At 39.2% G+C, this 20459-nt stretch overlaps 1 protein-coding gene across 9 annotated transcripts in view; it reads left to right on the forward strand.

Annotated features, from left to right (window-relative positions):
* Nsd1 (nuclear receptor binding SET domain protein 1) overlaps positions 1–20459 on the forward strand; it is a 171221-nt gene that overhangs the window by 135446 nt on the left and 15316 nt on the right. For all 9 annotated transcript variants that reach the window (XM_029562424.1, XM_017797582.2, XM_029562430.1 and 6 more), the window contains 6 exons: positions 2551–2707; positions 4734–4939; positions 9791–9903; positions 16382–16651; positions 18759–18875; positions 20184–20325. In XM_029562424.1, coding sequence (XP_029418284.1) covers positions 2551–2707; positions 4734–4939; positions 9791–9903; positions 16382–16651; positions 18759–18875; positions 20184–20325 — 1005 coding nt within the window. The remainder of the gene's footprint in view (positions 1–2550; positions 2708–4733; positions 4940–9790; positions 9904–16381; positions 16652–18758; positions 18876–20183; positions 20326–20459) is intronic.

Consider the following 20459-nt stretch of genomic DNA (forward strand, 5'->3'; position numbering starts at 1 on the left):
CAGTTCCATCTATGTGAAGATAAGTCAAAGGTCCTGCTCGACCATGTCTGGCTTTACTTGGAAGCGTGAATGAGATATTTCCTCTGAGTTGACCCTTCTCTTTGTAGACTGGACACTGGTTCCAAGTCCATCTCGTGGGGTCTCCGTGTTCTCCCTGAACAAGAGGAGAGGTGATTCACCACAGTTACAGGATATATTGAGAGATGTTCATAGTCCCCTGGAACTTAGTCGACCTTGGAGGGCAAGGGGCAAAAACTGTCCTTTAAGTCCCTCTGACCACATTAGTATAGGCGTCAAACTTTGGCTGTTAAACATCCAATAAGGTTAGTTCCACCAGTCTGGTACTTTTAATTATCATATGCTATGTAGTAAGGCTTGGGTTAAAAACCAAATATTCTCAGATAAACCTCGACTTAGATATATATTTTGTTCCTTAAACTAGCTGACTAAACTATGACCATGGAAATTTTCTGTTTTTTAATACTTGTTTGTTGATTATGAAAATTTAGCTGACATTCTGAGGGAATAATTTAATAAAGTACCAATACATGTACTGAGATGAACATCACACTTGGTATGTGAAAACCCAGGTTTGAATTCTCGCTTCTTTCTTTGGGGAAATCACTGAGGGAGGCATGGAATGCCTTGGTTGATCATGTATAATACAGGGTCTCCCATTTCCTATCCCAGAGTCATATTAAAGTAGTTTAAATTACATAAAATGAGCTGGGCATGGTGGTGCAAGCCTTTAATCCCAGCACTTAGGTGGCAGAGGCAGGTGGATCTCTCAGAGCCAGCCTTCGAGTTCTGGGCCAGGTAGCCAGGGAGACCTGGCTCAAAAAGACCAAAATAAATAAATTACATAAAATTTATTTTTATAGAATCTAGATAGAAGAAAAAGTAGTGAATAAAAGTCCAGCTGTCAATAGACGAGGAAAATGATGACAAATACATCCTTTTTGCAGACAGGGAGAAAACTACCTGATCTGGGGGAGAACATAAGGGAGGAAATTACTGGATGAGTCTGTAAGTGGATAACAAATGAGCAGGAAAGTATTTCTAGAGGGAGTGAGAAAATATATAGTTACGAGGATGACAGATAAACAGGGAAAACTATGAGAACTATTAAAGACCCCCCCCCCCGAAAAAGAAAAGATGGAGAAAGTAAAATGTAGAAGAATGGAGAATCAAAAAATAAATTTAAGCATACTACTGCAGGGTAGGGTATAGCTTAGTGGCATAGCACTTGCATAGTTTATGCAAGGGTTTGGGCTGAATTTCCAGTACCATCAAAACAAGCAAACAACAGACAAATTGCTGCATTCTAGTTCCTGATTCTTTTCAATTTTGAAATTTATGTATTATCTTTATACTCTTTTTGATAACCAATTTCATTTCTCTCCTTCACATCTACAAGGAAAAAAGAACTCTGAATTCCTTTTTTTTCAGTGAAACTGCAACATTGTAAAAGTTGTGGTTTTTTAAATAATAAAAGTGATTAATATTAGCTATTACCTGTATATTAGATCTTACTAGGTGATTGTTGGCTGAATTAGTTCTCAGATAAAACATGGTTACTGTTCATACGCAGGAAATCACATCTCACCAAAGAAAGTAAACTCCCAAATATTATGGTCTTAGAGCTTGAGTTTTAGCCCCTCCTGTTACCAATTAAAATTTGTGTTTCAGGGCCAGGTGTGGGTGGTACACACTTTTAATCCCCGCACTCAGGAGGCAGAGGCAAGTGGATCTCTCTGTTCAAGGCCACCTGGGGCTACAGGGACATCTTGTCTCAAAAAAGAAAAAGAAGGGGGCTAGAGAGATGGCTCAGCAGTTAAGAGCAGTGTTTTTGCAGTTAAGTGAGTGTTCTTGCAGGACCTGGGTTCGATTCCCAGCACCCACATGGCGGCTATGAACCGCCCTTAACTCCAGTTCCAGGGGAATTTGAAGCCCTCTTCTGACCTCCACAGCATTGCATGGCATGGGCACACTCATACACAAAATAAAAATAAAAGTGAGTTTTTCTGTATGAAACAGTATATTTTAAAATGAAATGGAGATCTTTTTTATTCAATTTTATGTCTTATAAGGTTTATACTGAGTTCAGTATTGTATAACTGTATTAATTCAAGTATGAACCTAAAAATTTACAGTCAATTTTGAAGGAGATGCATCTTTGCTCTGGAAATTGTTATTGAATATATTAATGCTGTAATGAAATGCTTCTAATCATGTGGTTATTAAATAAATAATTTTTTTAAAAGTGAAAAATGAAAAAAAATACAGAAAAGTATTGACTAAATTTTGGTTTTATTATGCTAAATAACAACACAGTCTAGGTTTACTTGTTACCTTTGATGTGAGCCAGGAGTTTAGGAATATTAGAAACCGTGTATTGTTGTAGAAAGTCTTTCTGGAAGTGTTACTTACTAAATTATTAAGTCCTTGACTAGGTTTATGAATAATTAACTAGTACTGAGCAAAAGTCATTTCTGTTAGGACTTTATTGTAACCTTGTGATCTGAATGCCAGGTTTTTTTATTCCTACAGGTGGTAGCCTTCTGTGCTGTGATTCTTGCCCTGCTGCTTTTCATCGTGAATGTCTGAATATTGATATCCCTGAAGGAAATTGGTATTGCAATGACTGTAAGGCAGGCAAAAAACCACACTACAGGGAGATTGTCTGGGTAAAAGTGGGGCGATACAGGTGAGTAAGCATGACAAAGAATGGCACTTAATTCTTTTATCATCTTCTGGTTTTTGTGCTCTTTTTAAAAATGGTCTTTACACCGGGAGTGGTGGTGCACGCCTTTAATCCCAGCACTCGAGGCAGAGGCAGGCAGATCTCTGGGAGTTTGAGGCCAGTCTGGTCTCCATAGCAAATCCAGACCAGCTAGGGCTACAGGGAGACCCTGTCTCAAAAAGACCAAAATAAAAATGATCTTGACAATTAAGTATTCCCAACCCCATCAGTTTTTCTTTATATGACAAAAATCTCTTGCCAGACATGGTAGTGCACACCTTTAATCCCAGCACTTAATTGGCAGAAGCAGAGGCAGAGAGATCTCTGAGAGTTCAAGGCCAGCCTGGTCCACATAGTGAGTTCCAGGCCAGCCTCACTACTGGAAGACCCTGTCTCAAAAAGATCAAAAAAAAAGAAAAGAAAAAGGCGGCTGGAGAGATGGCTTAGCGGTTAAGAACACTGGTTGTTCTTGCAGAAGACCTGAGTTCAAATCTCAGCACCCACATGGCAGCTAACAGCTCTCTGTAACTACAGTTCCAGGGGATCTGACAGCCTCTTCTGTCATTGGGCATTGCATGATACGGGTGCACTTACCTACATGCAGGCAGTACACACACATAAAATAAAAATAATAAAATATTAAAAAAAAAAACTAAAAAGAAAAAAATTAACTGTGACTTGCAGACATGTGTATGCGTACTGTATAACAAATTCCATGATAAAGTAAAATAAGCACATTTAATCTCTGAGAACAAGGAAGATCTATTGTTAACATTTCAAAATATTTACTTGTGAACGTGCACACTAATGCCCTTCCTGGCCAAATAATTGTTTCCATGGTTTATACCCAGTTGTTCATCTTGTTCTTGCATTTTGGAAGTTGCTACTGAATTTGGAATTCACAAAAGAATATTAACATAAATGATTTCAAGATACAACAAGGGCACAGTATAGTAGCTATAGTTCACATCAGTTTATGATACATTCTGTAAAGAACTGGAAGGGAAGCTGCGGTAGTACACCCTGTATTCCCAGCACTGGGGAGCCTGAAGCGGGAAGATGACAACTTCATGGTCAGCTCTGGCTGTGTAGAAAGACTGTGCATCAAAACAGAAAATTACTACAGAGAAGTTTGAAGATTATTAACAGAAAGAAATGGCAAGTGTTAAAAGATGAAAATAATGATTACCTTGATTAGATAATTACTGGACCTTTTTCTTTTTTAAACTTAAAATTGTATGTTATTGTCTAGTGTACTGTGGCAACTGTTAATGCCCTTAATATTGAGCATTCTTTTTATTCATTTTTCATTACCACATTTTCATTTGATTGTTACAGATAATTCTTTAGTCAAAAGATAGCTATAAATACTTGTGTCTCTATTTCCTTGAAGTAAAATAACAGAGTCTAAAGGATTACTTGTTTGTTTATAGGTGGGGCCAATACATGTAGACTTCCATTACATATTACTTGTTTATATAATAGCTTGTAAAAACACCATGGGTTGGGAGCGGAGGCCTTGAATGAATGGACAAAATGCTTGCTACATGTTTGAGGACTAGAGTTCTGATCCTAGCACCACGTTGATGCCAGACTAGTATGGTGGCCCACCTGTGGTCCCAGAGCTTGGGAGGCAGAGATAAAGGATCCCTAAGGTAGAGGATCCCTAAGCCAGGCTAGCTACATAGACTAGCCCGAATTAGTGAGTTCCAAGTTCAGCTTGAGACACTGCCTTATACCCTTGAGACCCTACCTCAAGTAGAGTAGAGAGTAAACCAGGAAGATGTCAGTTTATGGCCTACACACATATGCACACACACAGATGGAAACACATGTACACACATGCATACCATACCACACATAGACAGGCAAAAAACAAGCCAATATGATCAGCCAGTGTGATATTCTTTATTGCTGTCTTAAGAAGGTTCTTTTCCTAGTGCCCTGCAACCTTGTAGAGGTTTTTTTCTCTTGTTTGTACCCTTTTCAGGTGGTGGCCAGCTGAGATCTGCCATCCTCGAGCTATTCCCTCTAACATTGATAAAATGAGACATGATGTGGGAGAGTTCCCTGTTCTCTTCTTTGGTTCTAATGACTATCTGTGGACTCATCAGGCCCGAGTCTTCCCTTACATGGAAGGGGATGTGAGCAGCAAAGATAAGATGGGCAAAGGAGTAGATGGAACATATAAAAAAGGTAATTTTACCCTTCTTATTTCTTAGGAAAGCAAAAACTTTACCTGATTATCTACTCTGTGTTAAAATTCTTAAAATGGCTGGAGGTGTTTCAAGTATGATGGTGCCTGCCTGTAATCCCAACATTCAGGGAATAAAACAAGAAAATTGCAAGTTCAGTGTTTCCCTGGTTTATGTAGTAAGTTCCAGGATGATTTGGGCTGCATAATCAGACTGTGTCTCAAAAAGAAAAATGGGTATCTTGACACATCTGTATAAGCTTTTGGTTGATGGAGGCAGGGGGTCTCAAGTCCAAGGACCTACCCAAGCTACATAGTAAGTTCCAGACCAGCCTGGTCCATATGATACTGTCTCAAGAAAACAAAACAGGGCTGGAGAGATGGCTCTCAGTTAAAGTTACTCTTGCAGAGGACCTGGGTTTGATTCCTAAAACCTATATAGCGACTGAGAACTGTCCAGTTCCAGGAAATTCGATGCCCTCTTTTGGCCTCATGTACTTTGCACTACAGGGGTGCACTTAAATATATGCAGGCAAAACAATCAAGCACATAAAATAAAAATAAATAAAGCCAGGTGTGGTAGGGCACACCTTTAATCCCAGCACTAGGGAGGCAGAGATAGGCCTTGATCTCTGTGATTTCAAGGCCAGCCTGATCTACATAGCAGCTCCAGGCCAGCTGAGAGTACCTGGAGACCCTGTTTCAAAAAGACCAAAAACTAGATAGATAAATGGAAAAAGAAAAGCAAAAGGCTAGCTTATAAATTTAATTTGGTGGTAGAGGGCTTGCCTAGCATGTATAAGTAAGATCATGAATTTAATCCCCAACACTTATAGAAAAAAACATTTTCAATGTAGGTATGCATGCTGATACTTGCCTCTAATCCCAGCTGTATTGTGTAGAAGTACCTTCCTCAAAATAAATTAAAATAAAGAAGTAAATAAAACAGAATTCGTGTAGTGCTGCATTAACTGTGTTCTGACTTAGAGCATCATGTTTGCTATTGTATTTTGTGGAAAAGTATTATCACATAATGTTTAAAGCTAACTTTAGATACAGTTACCTTGAGAAAGGGTGTGTCTTTGTACTTCTGTTTATAAAATAGCATCTCATCATGTAATGGCGCTGTGTAACTACTTTATACAACAAACACTTCAGTTTGCTCTGCAAGGTCTCAAATTCACCAAAGGCACCTTTGATTTGAATATTTTTTATTTGTTTGGTTTTGTGATTTTTTTTTAACACTTTTTTACAAAAATCTTTCTCAAAAAAATTGTAAAAGTAAAACTTTAGGACAATAAAGAAATTTTTGTAAACTGGCCTAGCATTGAAGGGCAATGTGGCTACGATGAGTAACCGTTAGCTTTACTACTTACCAGGTGGACGAGTCAGCTTTTCTTTCCCTTAAGATGTAATGGGGGGGAAGGTTCCTCTGATGACTTAGTAGATGATAAAGTAAACCTGTAGGTCATTTAGTTGGCATTTCCTCAGTGATAGTAACCTTGGTTCAGCTGTCCTTTGAAAGGAAATATGTCTCTTGCTAATGAATATTGAAGTTTTCAGATTTTTTTCTACAGGATGAGATGAAAAGGCATTTTAAAACAACTGAAGCTTAGGGGCTGGAGAGATGGCTCAGCAATTAAGAACACTGGTTGTTCTTGCAGAAGACCTGGGTTCGAATCCCAGCACCCACATTGCAGCTAACAACTATCTGTAACTCCGGTCCCAGGGTATCTGACAGCCTTTTCTGACCTCCGTGGGCATTGCATGACATGAGTGCACTTACCTACATGCAGGCAATATACGCATACACATAAAAATAATAAAAAATTTTTAAAAAGTTAAACAACAACAACAACAAAAAAACAACTGAAGCTTAGAGACCCTGCCTCAAAAAGACCAAAAAAGAACAAGGGGAAAAAAAAAGAAAGGTGAACTTGGTGCACGTCTTTAATCCCAGCATCCAGGAAGCAGAGGCAGGCGGATCTCTGTGATTTCAAGACCAGCTTGGTCTACATAGTGAGTTCCAGCCCAGCTGTGGGGCTACAGAGAGTCCCTGTCTCAGACCCAAAAAAGAGAGAAAGAGAACTGAAGTGTGCTTGTAAACAGATGAAACTGTGGGGAGTAAGAATAATGCGCATAATTTAGTTTAACAAAACTGAGCTGGGCCTGTTGGTACATGCCTTTAATCCCAGCACTAGGGAAGCAGAGGCGGGTGGATCTCTGTGGGTTCATGGACAGTCTGGTCCACATAGGGAGTTCCACGTCAGCTGGGGCGTACAGAGAGACCCTGCCTCAAAATGATCAAAAAATCCCAAAATGTTCTGTTGACAATATGTTGTTAGTTTGCTGAGTACTTCCTGTTTGCAATGTGGTTTCTGTGGAAAGACATGGACTATCAGTACTGATGGTATAAGAACTTTAGTATTGAATCTTATAATCTCAGATGGTCAGTAACCATGTAGCCAACATCTTGGCCTGCACAAACTGGCCACCATTAATGCTGGAAGAAAAGGTAGATTGTAGGAAAAGCCACACGTGTGAGCCTGTTGAAGTTTTAGGATTTTGTCATTCTATCTCTATTAATAGCCTTCCAGGAACATCTTTGGTGGGCGATGTGACACACAAGTGCCAGCAATGCAAAATAACATTCGGTGACTATTATGGCAAACACTTATGTGGTGTTTTGATTAAGTAGCATAGGTAGGTTGAGAATTGAACTGTTAATGTCATGGATGGCTTTGCTAAGTAATGCTTTGAAGAATTCATAATAATAGCTACGATTTACTGTTTTCCAGGCCTCTGTAGTGTGTATTTTTTAAGTTCTCTTTTTAAAAAATTATTTTTATGTGTATGAGTGTATTGCCTGTGTGTGTGTGTAAGAGTACCCATGTCATACAATGCCCATGGAGGTCAGAAACAGGTGTTGGGTTCCTCACTGAGCCATCTCTCCAGCTCTATTTTAAGTTCTTATGGGAACCTTATGAGATAGAGACCAGCTTGGTTTTACAGATAAGGAATTAAACATAAAATCACATTATTGCCTAAGGTCTCTGTCACTCAATAAGTGGTTTTGAAAGATTTTAGTCTCTGGTAGTTATAAGATTCCTTTTTTTCTCTCTCTTATTTTTGAGACAAGTTCTCATGAGAGCCTGTATCTAGGAAGATCAGTGAAGTAGCTGGTTTTAATAGTTCTAAGAAGAGATTAGACTAACAAGAAATTAATGGCTTATGGTCTACAGAATAGACACTTCAGGAGGAAGACAGGGCAGGAGATGGCAAAAATAACAAGAGTGAAGGATGTGTTCTAGTGTAATTTTGCAGACTTCATTTTGGGTCAGAAGGGAAATGTTCTTTAAAAGAATAACGGAGGCCAGGCGTGGTGGCACACGCCTTTAGTCCCAGCACTCGGGAGGCAGAGGCAGGCGGATCTCTGTGAGTTCAAGCCAGCCTGGTCTACATAGTGGGTTCCAGGCCATATGCAATTTTTTGGGGGGTGTCTTTTTGAGTCAGGGTTTCCCTGTAGCCCCAGCTGTCCTGGAACTCACTATGTAGATCAGGCTGGCCTTAAACGCACAGAGATCCACCTGCCTCTTGCCTCCAGAGTGCTGGGACTAAAGGCATGCGCTACCACTCCCGGCTCTCCATATGCAATCCTTTTTTTTTTTCCATTTTATGTGTATGCGTGTGTTGCCTGCATGTAGGTCAGTGCACCCGTGTCATGCAATGCCCACAGAGGTCAGAAGAGGCTGTCGGATCCCCTGAAACTGGAGTTACGGACAGTTGTTAGTTGCCATGTGGGTGCTGGGATTCGAACCTGGGTCTTCTGCAAGGACAACCAAGTGTTCTTAACCACTGAGCCATCTCTGCAGCCCCTCTATATGCAATCTTTAAGCATATAAAAGCACAGAGTGCATTTAGATATGATTATCTACATGTTGTTAGAAATCCACAGTGAATATTTACACCGTATTAGAAGAATGGGTCTGGTACTCTAGATCATAGGCACAGAGAGGAGTACTTGAGCTTGTAATTTCTTCCCAAGTATAGCCAGCATATTAACTATAGTACCTATGAAATAATATTGTTCCTGGAAGTAGAGGTTTAGGAGCAAGTAAAGAAGTAACCTAAAGACAGTGACCAAAGTCACAAATGGAGCATATAAAATCTATTTGTCAGGAATGTATAATGGGCTTTTTCATTTCATTTTATTTTGTATTCTCTAATGGTGGTAGTCTTTTACATCTTGTTTGTGGATTGTATTTTATCTTAATGCCATGTTTGAATACCTTGGAGAGTTTCATAATCCATTTGAAAAATAGATGTTGCTGGGTGGTACATGCCTTTAATTTCTGCACTCTTGAGGCAGGCAGGTCACTGTGAGATTAGGCCACCCTGGTCTACATAGTGAGTTCCAGGCCAGTTGAGACTACAGGGAGACCCTGTCTCAAAAAGACCAAATTAAATAGAAATAAACTAGAAGTCATGGGGCTGGAGAGATGGCCTAGTGGTTCAGAACACTGGCAGTTCTCAAAGAGGATCTGGGTTTGAGTCCCAGCACCCACATGGTGTCTTAACCATGGTAACTCCGGTTCCAGGGGATCTGATGCCTTCTTCTGATCCTCCATGGGTATTGTATGACATGGGTGCACTTGCATAAATGTAGACAATATCATGCACATAAAATAAAAATAATAAAAATAAAATATTAAATAGATGTCATCAGTTTTGGGGTTTTCATATAATGTTGATTTATTTTTGCCAAGGCATAGATTTTCTTTGTCTTAAAAGGAATAAAAAGATAAATATACCCAGAGATTTTTTTTAAGTGACCTTTTTTTGTGTTTTCTTAGCTCTTCAAGAAGCTGCAGCAAGGTTTGAAGAGTTAAAAGCCCAAAAAGAACTAAGACAGCTGCAGGAAGATCGAAAGAATGACAAGAAGCCACCACCATATAAACACATAAAGGTGAGGGGAAGAGGTCTTGGGAGACTTACAGTGACACTACAAAACTCCCCCTCTTTCCACTCTACTCATGATGAAAATGGGAAATAGAAGCAAAGTTTCTTTGAGAGGTGGGAGCATAAGCCTGGGAAAAAGTGACTGATTAACATTTCCAGTGGTGCATACACTTAAAAAAAATGGCTATGGGGCTAGAGAGATGGTTAAGAGCACTAGCTGTTTTTGCAGAGGATTTGGTTCCCAGCTGAACTTGGTAAGTAACAACCATTTGTAATTCCAGTTCTAGAAGAAGCACTGCCCTCTTCTGTCCTTTACAGTCATTGCATACACATGTATACATGCTGACAAAGCACTCATACACCTAAAATTAAAAAAAAACAGAAAGTATCCTAACACTCAGGAAGCAGAGGCAGGCTGATCTCTGTGAGTTCAAGGTCAGCCTGTTCTACCTAGTGAGTTCCAGGCCAGCTGGTGCTACAGGGAAACCCTGTCTCAAAAAGACCAAAAAAAAAAAAAAACCAAACCAAAAAAAAAAAACATTGTGTGCTCTTGTGGAGACTCGTTTGATTCCTAGAACCCACATAGTGGTTAACAACCATCCATAACTTCATTTCCAGGATTTTCACGCCCTCTTCTGACCTTCACGAGCATTGCACTTATATACATGCAGGCAATACATTCACATGAGATGAAAATAATAGTAACAAAAATCAAATAGAAACAAATACATAAATATAAAATGATAAATGCCCCTAAAATAGGAGAATATAGCAATTCTTTATGATGATTTATTCAAACAATGTTAAAATATCTGATTCCGGGGCTGGGTAGATAGCTCAGTGGGTAAAGTATTTTATTTGCTTGGCAAGCATGAGAACCTGAGTCAGAGTCCTGAGTACTGATGTAAATGCCAGTATCTCAAGTACTAGAATTATAAGCATGTGCCTGATGCCTGCTCACAATTCAGTTCTCTTTTTTTTTTTTTAATATATTTTCTGTTTATTTTATGTATATGAGTATATTGCTTGCATGTGTGCAAGTGCACTTGTGTTGTACAATGCCCAAGAAGGTCAGAAGAGGGTGTTGGTTCCCCTGGAACAGGGTTATAGATGGTTGTTAGCTGCCATGTGGGTGATGGGAATTGAACCTGGGTCTTCTACAAAAGCCCCCAGTGCTCTTAATAATGGCCGCGCCATCTCTCCAGCCCTCACAGTTTACTTCTGAGGACAAAAAAAGACACAGGTTTCTGAGCAAGGAAAAAGGAACTTAAGTGACTCCAGTTTGTTTGCACAGATAACAGTTTTCCATATTTTAAGAATCTAAACATCAACATTAATGTATCTTATAAAAATAAGTTGCAAATAAAAGCTTTAATAAAAACTCATGTCAAGGCAGACATGGTGGTACATGCCTTTCCATACCAGCAGAATCTGAGGCAGGTGGATCTCTGAGTTCAAGTCCAGCCTGGTCTACAAAGCTAGTTCCAGACCAGCTGGGGCTACAGGGAGACCCTGTCTCAAAAAGACCAAAAACAAAAAAACTGATATCAAATTCATTTGTTCATTTTTTAAAAATATTTTTTTATTACATGCCTGCATCTATGTAAGTGCACTTGTGTCACTTCATTGCCTTTGGAGGTTAGAAGGTGGTGTCAGATCCCCTGGAACTAGATTTGTGGGTGGTTATTAGCTCCCATGTGAATGCTGGGAACTAAACCTGGGTCCTCTTGAAGAGCAGCCAGTGCTGTTAACCACTGAACCATTTCTTCAGCTCCATTGTGTTGTCAGGTTCACCGTGCCCCTACCCCGACCCCCATGTCCAAACTGCATCAGCTCAGATTTTGTGGATCAATTTCACCACTACCCTTTTAGAATCTTCTGTGTTACCCATACATTCAAGGAACTTGAAAGAAAAAACTTTTTTTTTATCAAATTCAAATACTGGATATCCTGAAGTACTATTTGCTAATCTGGCAGGCCTTTTAAAAGCAGACCAAAGCAGGATGTGGTGGCACATGCCTTTGATCCCTGCACTTAGGAAGCAGAGACTTCCAAGTCTCTGGTGGATCTCTGTGAGTTCAATGCCAGCCTGGTCTACATAGCGAGTTCCAGGCCAGCTGGGGTTATAGGGAGACCCTATAGACTTCCAAAAGACAAAAAAAAAAAAAAAAAAAAAGGGCAGCCAAAATACTTGTTATCTCTGGCCTTTTTTCTTCTTCTTCTTTTTTTTTTTTTTTTGGGTCTGTTTGAGATAGTCCCTGTAGTTACAGCTGACCTGGAATTCACTATGTAGACCAAGCTGGCCTCTGCAAACCTGGGTCCTCTGCAAGGGTGACAGTGCTTTTAACCATTCAACTGTCTCTCCAGCCCTATACCTTTTTTTTTTTTTTTGACAGATGCTACAGAACATTGGCAACATAGTAGTAAAACCATATTAAGACTTGATTTCACTATTTTATCGTACCACAACATACTGGTATGAGGTGGTTTTCTCCACCATGTTGGTTCCAGGGAACTCAGCTCCTAGGATGTGGCAGCAAGCTCCCATACCCACTGAACCATCTCATCAGCCCTCTTAATTTTCTTACTGTTGACATTTTTTTTAAAATTATGTATATGGATTGCTGGGTAAGTATACCTGAGTACAGGTGCCTAAGCAAGCCAGAAGAGGGTTCTTGTGAGTCTACTGGGAACTTAACTGTCATCTTCTAGAAAAGCAATATTCCTGCTATACCAGCTCTCTAGCACCATTTTTTTTTTTTTTTTTTTTTTTTTTTTTTTTTAAAACAGGGTCTCCCTGTAGCCCCAGCTGTCCTTGAACTCACTATTTAGACCAGGCTGGCCTTGAACTCACAGAGATCCGCCTGCCTCCCGAGTGCTGGGATTAAAGGCGTATGCCACCACAGCCAGCCAGCACCTTTTTTAAAAAAAAAAACACATTTGGGAATTATTGGTGAACAATTCTGTATAACGGTGAAATAGTAAGATTACAAAGGTATAAGGAAAAATAACACTAATATTTTAGATCTTAAATTTAGAAAAGTGTGGGGTCTGGAGAGATGGCTCATTGGTTAAGAACACTGACTGTCCTTACAGAAGACCCAGGTTTGAGTCCCAGCACACACAAGGCAGCTAACAACTGTCCATAACCCCTGGTCCAGGGGATCCAACAGTCTCTTATGTCCTCTGCGGGCATTGCACGACACAGGTGCACTTACCTACATGCAGGCAATAACACGCATACACATGAAATAAAAATGATAAAAAAAATTTATAAAAGCGAATAGGAGTTTTCTTTGTCACTATGACCAAAATACATGGCAGAGGCAACTTAATGGAGGAAAGACGGGTTTATTTAGGCTCAGTTTGAAAAGATATATTCCACTATATTTGGGAAGGCTTGGCAGCTTTTCTGGTAGCAATAGTGGTTTTTGTCTGTGACCATGGTTTGCTTATGTGTCTGCAGATCAGGAAGTAGAGAGCTGAGGTTGAAGCTTAGCTGTCCTATTCTCCAAGCCTACCTATCACCCGCATGTGCCAGCTGGATCCCATTTCCAAAAGGTTCCACAGCCTCTCAAAAATAAATTTTGGGGGCTGGAGACAGGTCAGCGGTTAAGAGCACTAACTGCTCTTGCAGAGAACCCAGTTTCAATTCCCAGGTGGTTAACAACCATCTTTAGCTCCACTTCCAGGGGATCTAACACCATCTTCTGATCTCCTCGGGCATTGCACGACACAGGTGTATGTACACACATGCAGGCAATACACTCATATACATAAAATAAAAAATATTTTAAAAAGTTAATGTTCTTTTTGACTAGGAGGACCTCTAAGAAGGAAAAAAATGTCATAAAACATCATCCCTCATAAATAGATTTGTCAATTCACTGAGAAATTAATGAAGTTACTGTTTTTTGGGTTGGGAGGGGGCTTTTTGAGACAGGGTCTCCTTGCAGCCCCAGCTGGCCTGGAACTTGAAGAGATCCACCTGCCTTTACCGTCGCCCCCCCACCTCCCCCAGGTGCTGGCATTAAAAGCATGTGCCACCAAACCCAGCCTGAAGTTATTGTATTTGGAAATAGAACACCAAAGTGTAGTTAGATCGCAAAAATAAATAAAAATTCTGTTCACTTAGTTCTAGGTGTCAAGACAACAGCAAGGTAATCATTTAAGAATAGCAAGCACATCAGTCCCAGCATTTGGGAGGCAGAGGCAGGCGGGTCTCTGAGATCGAGTCCAGCCTGGTCTATGTAGCTAGTTCAGGTCAGCTGGGACTACAGGGAAGACCCTGTCTGAAAGGAAAAAAAAAAAAAAAAGAGTAGCAGATTAGGGGCTGGAGAAATATCTTGGTAGTTAAGAGCACTAGCTACTCTTGGAGAGGACCTAGGTTCAGTTCCTAGCACCTACATGGCAACTTACAACCATATGGAACTCTAGTACTAGGCCATATGATACCCTCTTCTGGCTTCCGTGGACATTGTGCAACATGGGTTCAGTTACATATGTGCCAGCAAAAACTCAAAAATTTTTTAATGAATAAATATTTTCAAGAAAAGAGTAGCAAGTTAACCATATTAAGTCCTATAGTTAGAACCTCCTAAGGCAGGGGGTGGTGGCTCACACCTTTAGTCCCAGCACTTGGGAGGCAGAGGCAGGTGGATCTCTGTGAGGCCAACCTGGTTTACATAGGGAGTTCCAGGCCAGCTGGGGCTGCAGGGAGACCTTTTCTTATAAAGACCAAACAAAAACTTTATTATTTTTATGTGTATGAGTGTATTGCCTGCATCTATGTAAATGCATCCCTGTCTTACAGTGCCCACAGATGTCAGAAGAGGGTGTTGAATTCCCCTGGGCCTGGAGTTACAGTTCTTAGCCAACCTTTTGGGACTGGAATTCAGACCCAGGTCATCTATAAGATTAGCCAGTTGAGCCATATCTCCAGCCCCAGGGACTTTTCTGTCTTTACTCTGCCTTTTTCTGTTTTATTTTTTGAGATGAAGTCTCATGTAGCTAGAAATGAGTGCTTAGCCAGAAAGTGTTTGCACTCATAGAACCCATATACAAAAGCTATACACTATGATGCATGCTTATAATCCTAGTGTAGGGGAAGCAGACAGATCTCTAGAGCTCAGTGGCCAGCCTGTGTAGCTTTCCTGGTGAGTGCCAGGCTTGTCTTATCTGAAACAAACAACAACAACAAAAAAACACTAGGTGGTTAGCACCCAAGTTTCAACACCCAAGATTGACCTCTGACCTCCACATGTGCACAGATACGTGCATTCCTACACCCTCACTAGATAGAATTCTGGTGTAGTCATTTTCTTCACTGGCTGAATTTGACTGGTCCCATTGGAATAATACCAATAGGGGAGGTTTAACAGAGGTTTAACCTGTTTTGGAGTGTTTTAGCATAATTGCTAGTATCTACAAAAACTCACATGACCTGTATTCTTAGGCTAAGAAAGAACATTAAGTATTCAAGGCCAGCCAGGACTACTTGAAATCCTGTCACAAAGAAAACATACATTAAAAATTCCTCACATGAGTGGCTTTGATATCACAGAAGAGTTTTGTTGACCTCCATGTTTTATCTTGTTATGATTTTACCCTTTTTAGCATTAGCTCCATGGCCACATAAATGTGTGAGTGCCATTTCTATAGTCCTTTTAAAATATTTGGAATATGTCAGTATTAAATTACACCTTCACATATAGGGACCCAGATTACTCAAGACATTTTTAGTCCAACAATTTTATATTTAAGAATAGTGGTTATGGGACTGGGGAAATGGCTCAGCAGTTAAGAGCACTGGCTGGTCTTGGAGAAGACCTGGGTTTGAATCTGTATACCCACATGGCAGTTAACAACTGTCTGTAACTTCAGTTCAGCAGATCTGACATCCTCTTCTGTTTTCCATGGGCACTGTATGACAGGGCTACACTTATACACATGTAGGCATAACACTCATACACTTAAAAGAATCATGGTTATTTTTATGTATTCATTCATACATCATGATCTTCTGTCAAACCTATTTTACAATCCATTTGGTGCAATCCATTTGGCCTCTCAGATTTGAAATTTTTTTCTCCCTCATGATAGATACTGAATACCAGGCCTTGGACACATGCTAGACAAGTGGCCTTCCACTGAGCTACAGTCTCCGGAACACTCATACCTTTATTAATTTAGAGATAGGGTATCAGTTGCCTAGGCTGGCCTTCAACTTGTGATCTCCTATCTCTACCTCCCAAATAGCCAGGATTAAAGACTTATACCACCCCACCCGGCTTGAAATTCATTTAAGTATTTGAGATTCACATTCACTTATCAACTATGGCTTTATTTTTATATGAAACTGCCTCAGTCTTGATTTCTTACAATAATGGAAAATAGTCATATAGCTTGAAAGAAATGATATTTGCCTGTTAAAGACCCTGAATTGTTTTTTGTTAACTTATCTGATATATAATGCATTTTTCCAGGTGAACCGTCCTATAGGCCGGGTACAGATCTTCACTGCAGACTTGTCAGAAATTCCCCGTTGCAACTGTAAAGCTACTGATGAGAACCCCTGTGGGATAGACTCTGAGTGCATCAACCGCATGCTGCTTTATGAGTGCCATCCCACAGTATGTCCTGCTGGAGGGCGTTGCCAGAACCAGTGCTTCAGCAAGCGCCAGTATCCAGAGGTTGAAATTTTCCGCACATTACAGAGGGGTTGGGGTCTACGGACAAAAACAGATATTAAAAAGGTGACGAAAGCTATTGATTATTGGATTTTCTTTTCTTTTTTTTTTAATTGCTTGCTATGACTATTTCTTGATGACTATGAGAAATTTCAGATAGAAGACACATAGTTAGGGATTATATAAACCTCCAGAGTTTAGAGACTTGGGAGTGAATGGTCTAATCATTCTCTAAAGTCCTCACATTGATCATATTCACTTCATAGAATTCAAAAATTTATAGACGTTATAGGTTATTTACTATTTTGTGAAAATTGTTTTCAAGTCTGTAGTTAAGAGATGATGAGACAAGAGATGGTTGTCATTTTTTAGTAACATTTGTGTGGGAAGTTTGGCTTATACTCTTTGAAGAACAGTGAACTTTTCCAGTAAAAAATGCATTGACAGCTTCAACTTGAAATTTGGCAAGTTTTGGGGGCTTCTTTTTACTTTTAAGCCAAGTTAAAATTTATTGAGATTTTAAATAGAGTTTTAAGTACTAGAATTAAGAGAAATTAAGGTGTTCAGGAAGAAAGTAAGACATCTCCACAAATGTAGGTGTGGGCTTCTCAAAGATTGGAGTTGTAGGGGTCGAGAGATGGCTAAGTGACTAAGAGCACTGACTACTCTTGCAGAGGTTCAATTCCCAGCAACCACATGGTAGCTAACAACCATCTGTAACTCCAGTTCCAAGAGATCTAATGCCTTCTTCTGGCCTCAGAGGGCATTGCATGACAGTGGTGCACTTACATGTAGGCAATACAGTCCTACACATAAAGATAATAAATAAAAAGATTGGAATTGCCAAGTTCATCAAATTTCTAACAAAAGATAATATTGTACAGTTTGTTTAAAATAAATTTTATAAAGCCTTAGTTTCATGATTTCTGAAGAATTTCTGAAAGTCCTATGTTCAGCCTCTAGCACAGGAGGAAAAACAGTCTAGAAGCACAATGAATATAGTCTGCTTTGTTTGATAATATACCAAATGGGCAGGAGTGATAGCTTAGCGGTTAAGAGCACTGACTGCTCTTGCAGAGGACTCAGCTTCCATTCCCAGCACCCACATGGCGGCTAACAACTGTCTGTAACTCCAGTTCCAGGGAATCTGACACCCTCCCCTAGCCTCCGTAGGCTTTGCAGGACATGGGTACTCTTAACATGTATACAGATAAAATGCTCATACACATAAATAACTTTTTATAAAGCAATACACTAGGGCTTGAGAGATGGCTCAGCGGTTAAGAACACTGGCTGTTCTTGCAGAAGACCCGGGTTCAAACCCAGCACCCATGTGCCAGTTAAAAACTGTCCATAACTGCAGTTCCAGGGGATACGACAGCCTCTTCTGTCCTCCGTAGGCATTTCACTACACGGGTACACTTACCTACATGCAGGCAATACACACATACACATAAAAATAATATTTTAAAATAAATAAAAAGCAACACACCAAATAATTGTCTATTTGTCAGAAGTTGTTGCAGTCAATGGAAACATGTTCCATCCTTTCATGAAGTTAACATTCTAAAGGGGATGAAATATAGAAGTATCACCCAGTGTGGAATCCTATTGGAGTCATACAGCAAAGGAGCTGAAACTACGTCTTAGGATATTTTCAGATGAAACTTGGATCAGGCGAGGGTAGAAGTAAGTCTTGAAATTAATGAAGCACCATTTGTGAAAGCCAGTATACACCATAAGGAGTAAGTGGGCAGTAGTATGAAATGTGGAACAGTAGTACCAGGGCAAGCATCAAGAAGCTTGAAACAGTTTTGTGACACTGGCTTTCAGGCCCTTGGGCAGGTAATAGAATTGAGTGTACCTTCATTATTACTCGTCTTCCATTCCAGTGACTCTTCAGAATGCATTGTATCCTAGGGCCTTTCTGTTGATGGGAGGGGGGAAGTGGTTTTATTTATTAAATAATTAAGACATCATAAATAACAAATTTCATGCACATAATCTACTTTAAAGAGTCTTACGTTTTTTTAATTTTTCAGTGTTTCATATTTTTATCAAAATTCTGAGAATTAAATATAATGTGTAGTTTTAATTTTTTTTAAAAATGCAATTTGTACATGTGAAACAGCAGTGTGCTTTTGCCTAAGTTATGAACTATTTCTTATTCTAGGGTGAATTTGTGAATGAATATGTGGGTGAGCTAATAGATGAAGAAGAATGCAGAGCTCGAATCCGTTATGCACAAGAACATGATATCACTAATTTCTATATGCTCACTTTAGATAAAGTAAGTAATGCACTGTCTTGTTTCTACTGTGGTAATAAGATGGTAAAATTTGTGGCATCTCAGCCTGTGTTTTCATATATATTTGTCCCAGGTCCAACTTATACTCTGTCTGTAGCCATGAAAATGTTCTTGATCTGGATTCTGGAGAGGGTTAAACTGCTTGTTTTTGGCTCTTCAGTCAGCAAAAGGCTGTTCTTTACTATTCTTTTTTAATGTTCTAATAGAAGTCTGGTATTATTTATCCCTTACAAAGACATGAAGAAAATCACAAAAGTAGATAATCTTTTCCTTTTATTTAGCAAATTGGGAGACTAATTTGGCAATATTTAACTAGTGTATTAAGTAATTTGTAAACCTCAGAAAATCAAGGAACTTTTCTAGTTAGAGAAACGTTTTGTTCTATTTCATTGTTGATTAGAGTTGTATTTTGGAAGTAATTTTCCTAAGATGCCATACTAGTGTGTGTCTATTTTCTGTATATCCACAGTTCTTTGTGCTTAAGTTCCAGTAAATTCTTTTCCCCTATACGCTACTAATTTTGGGGTTTTCCATCCCCCAGTATGAGAATTAAACCTAGAACTTCATGTACATTAGTCAAACACTTTTCCAATGAACTACATCTCTAGCCTCTTTTAATTGAGTTTATTTTATACTATGTTATGTTATTTTAGGTTATTTAATTATTATTTAAGAATTTGAATTAGGATCTTACTAAGTTACCTAGACTGGAAACTTGCCATCCTCCTGCCTTTACCTTCTCAGTAGTTGGGATTACATGTGTACCCTGCCATGTTTGGACTAACAGCTCTTTCCTGGCATTAACCATTGTAAATATTTCTTAAGATGTACTCTTGTGTTGATGAGCCCTTACCACCAGACAGTCTGATTATAGTTTGGGATAGGGAGTCGGCATATGTAGTTAAATTTCACTAGATGAGGTCTAATGTTCACCTGGTATGAATATTTTCTAATTAGAAAGTAGAACAAGCTGCTGCTTCTAGCGCAGGAATCCTTCAACTTGGGTACATACCAAAATCCCTTAGTTGGCTTGTGAACAACAGATTGGTAAGCCCCAGTAGAGCGATTTTACTGTAGTATATTTGACATATAACCCAAGAATTTGAATTTAAAATGACCTTCCAAGTGGAAGTGGTTTTACTGGTTATGGGTGGCACATTTAGAACTACTGCTCTGGAATATTTAAAATTTTAAAAACATCCACTTGATCTAATTGGAAAGATTAATCCAGTTTCCTATATTAGTAAAGATGTCAGCAAGTCTGACAAGAAGCTTTTCTTGGAATTCTAGGATCGAATTATTGATGCTGGTCCCAAAGGAAACTATGCTCGGTTCATGAATCATTGTTGCCAACCCAACTGTGAAACACAAAAATGGTCTGTCAATGGAGATACCCGTGTTGGCCTTTTTGCCTTAAGTGACATTAAAGCAGGTAAGAGTCCTATAAAGATTTGAATTTCAAGTTTTCCATTTACCACCTAAAAAATATTGTTCAGTATTTTTATTCTTTTAAAATTTTATACAGTTCTCCTACCTAAATATTTATTTATTTATTTATTTATTTAT

Source organism: Nannospalax galili, unplaced genomic scaffold (assembly GCF_000622305.1).
Source record: "Nannospalax galili isolate Female #2095 unplaced genomic scaffold, S.galili_v1.0 scaffold1115, whole genome shotgun sequence".
NCBI lineage: Eukaryota > Metazoa > Chordata > Mammalia > Rodentia > Spalacidae > Nannospalax > Nannospalax galili.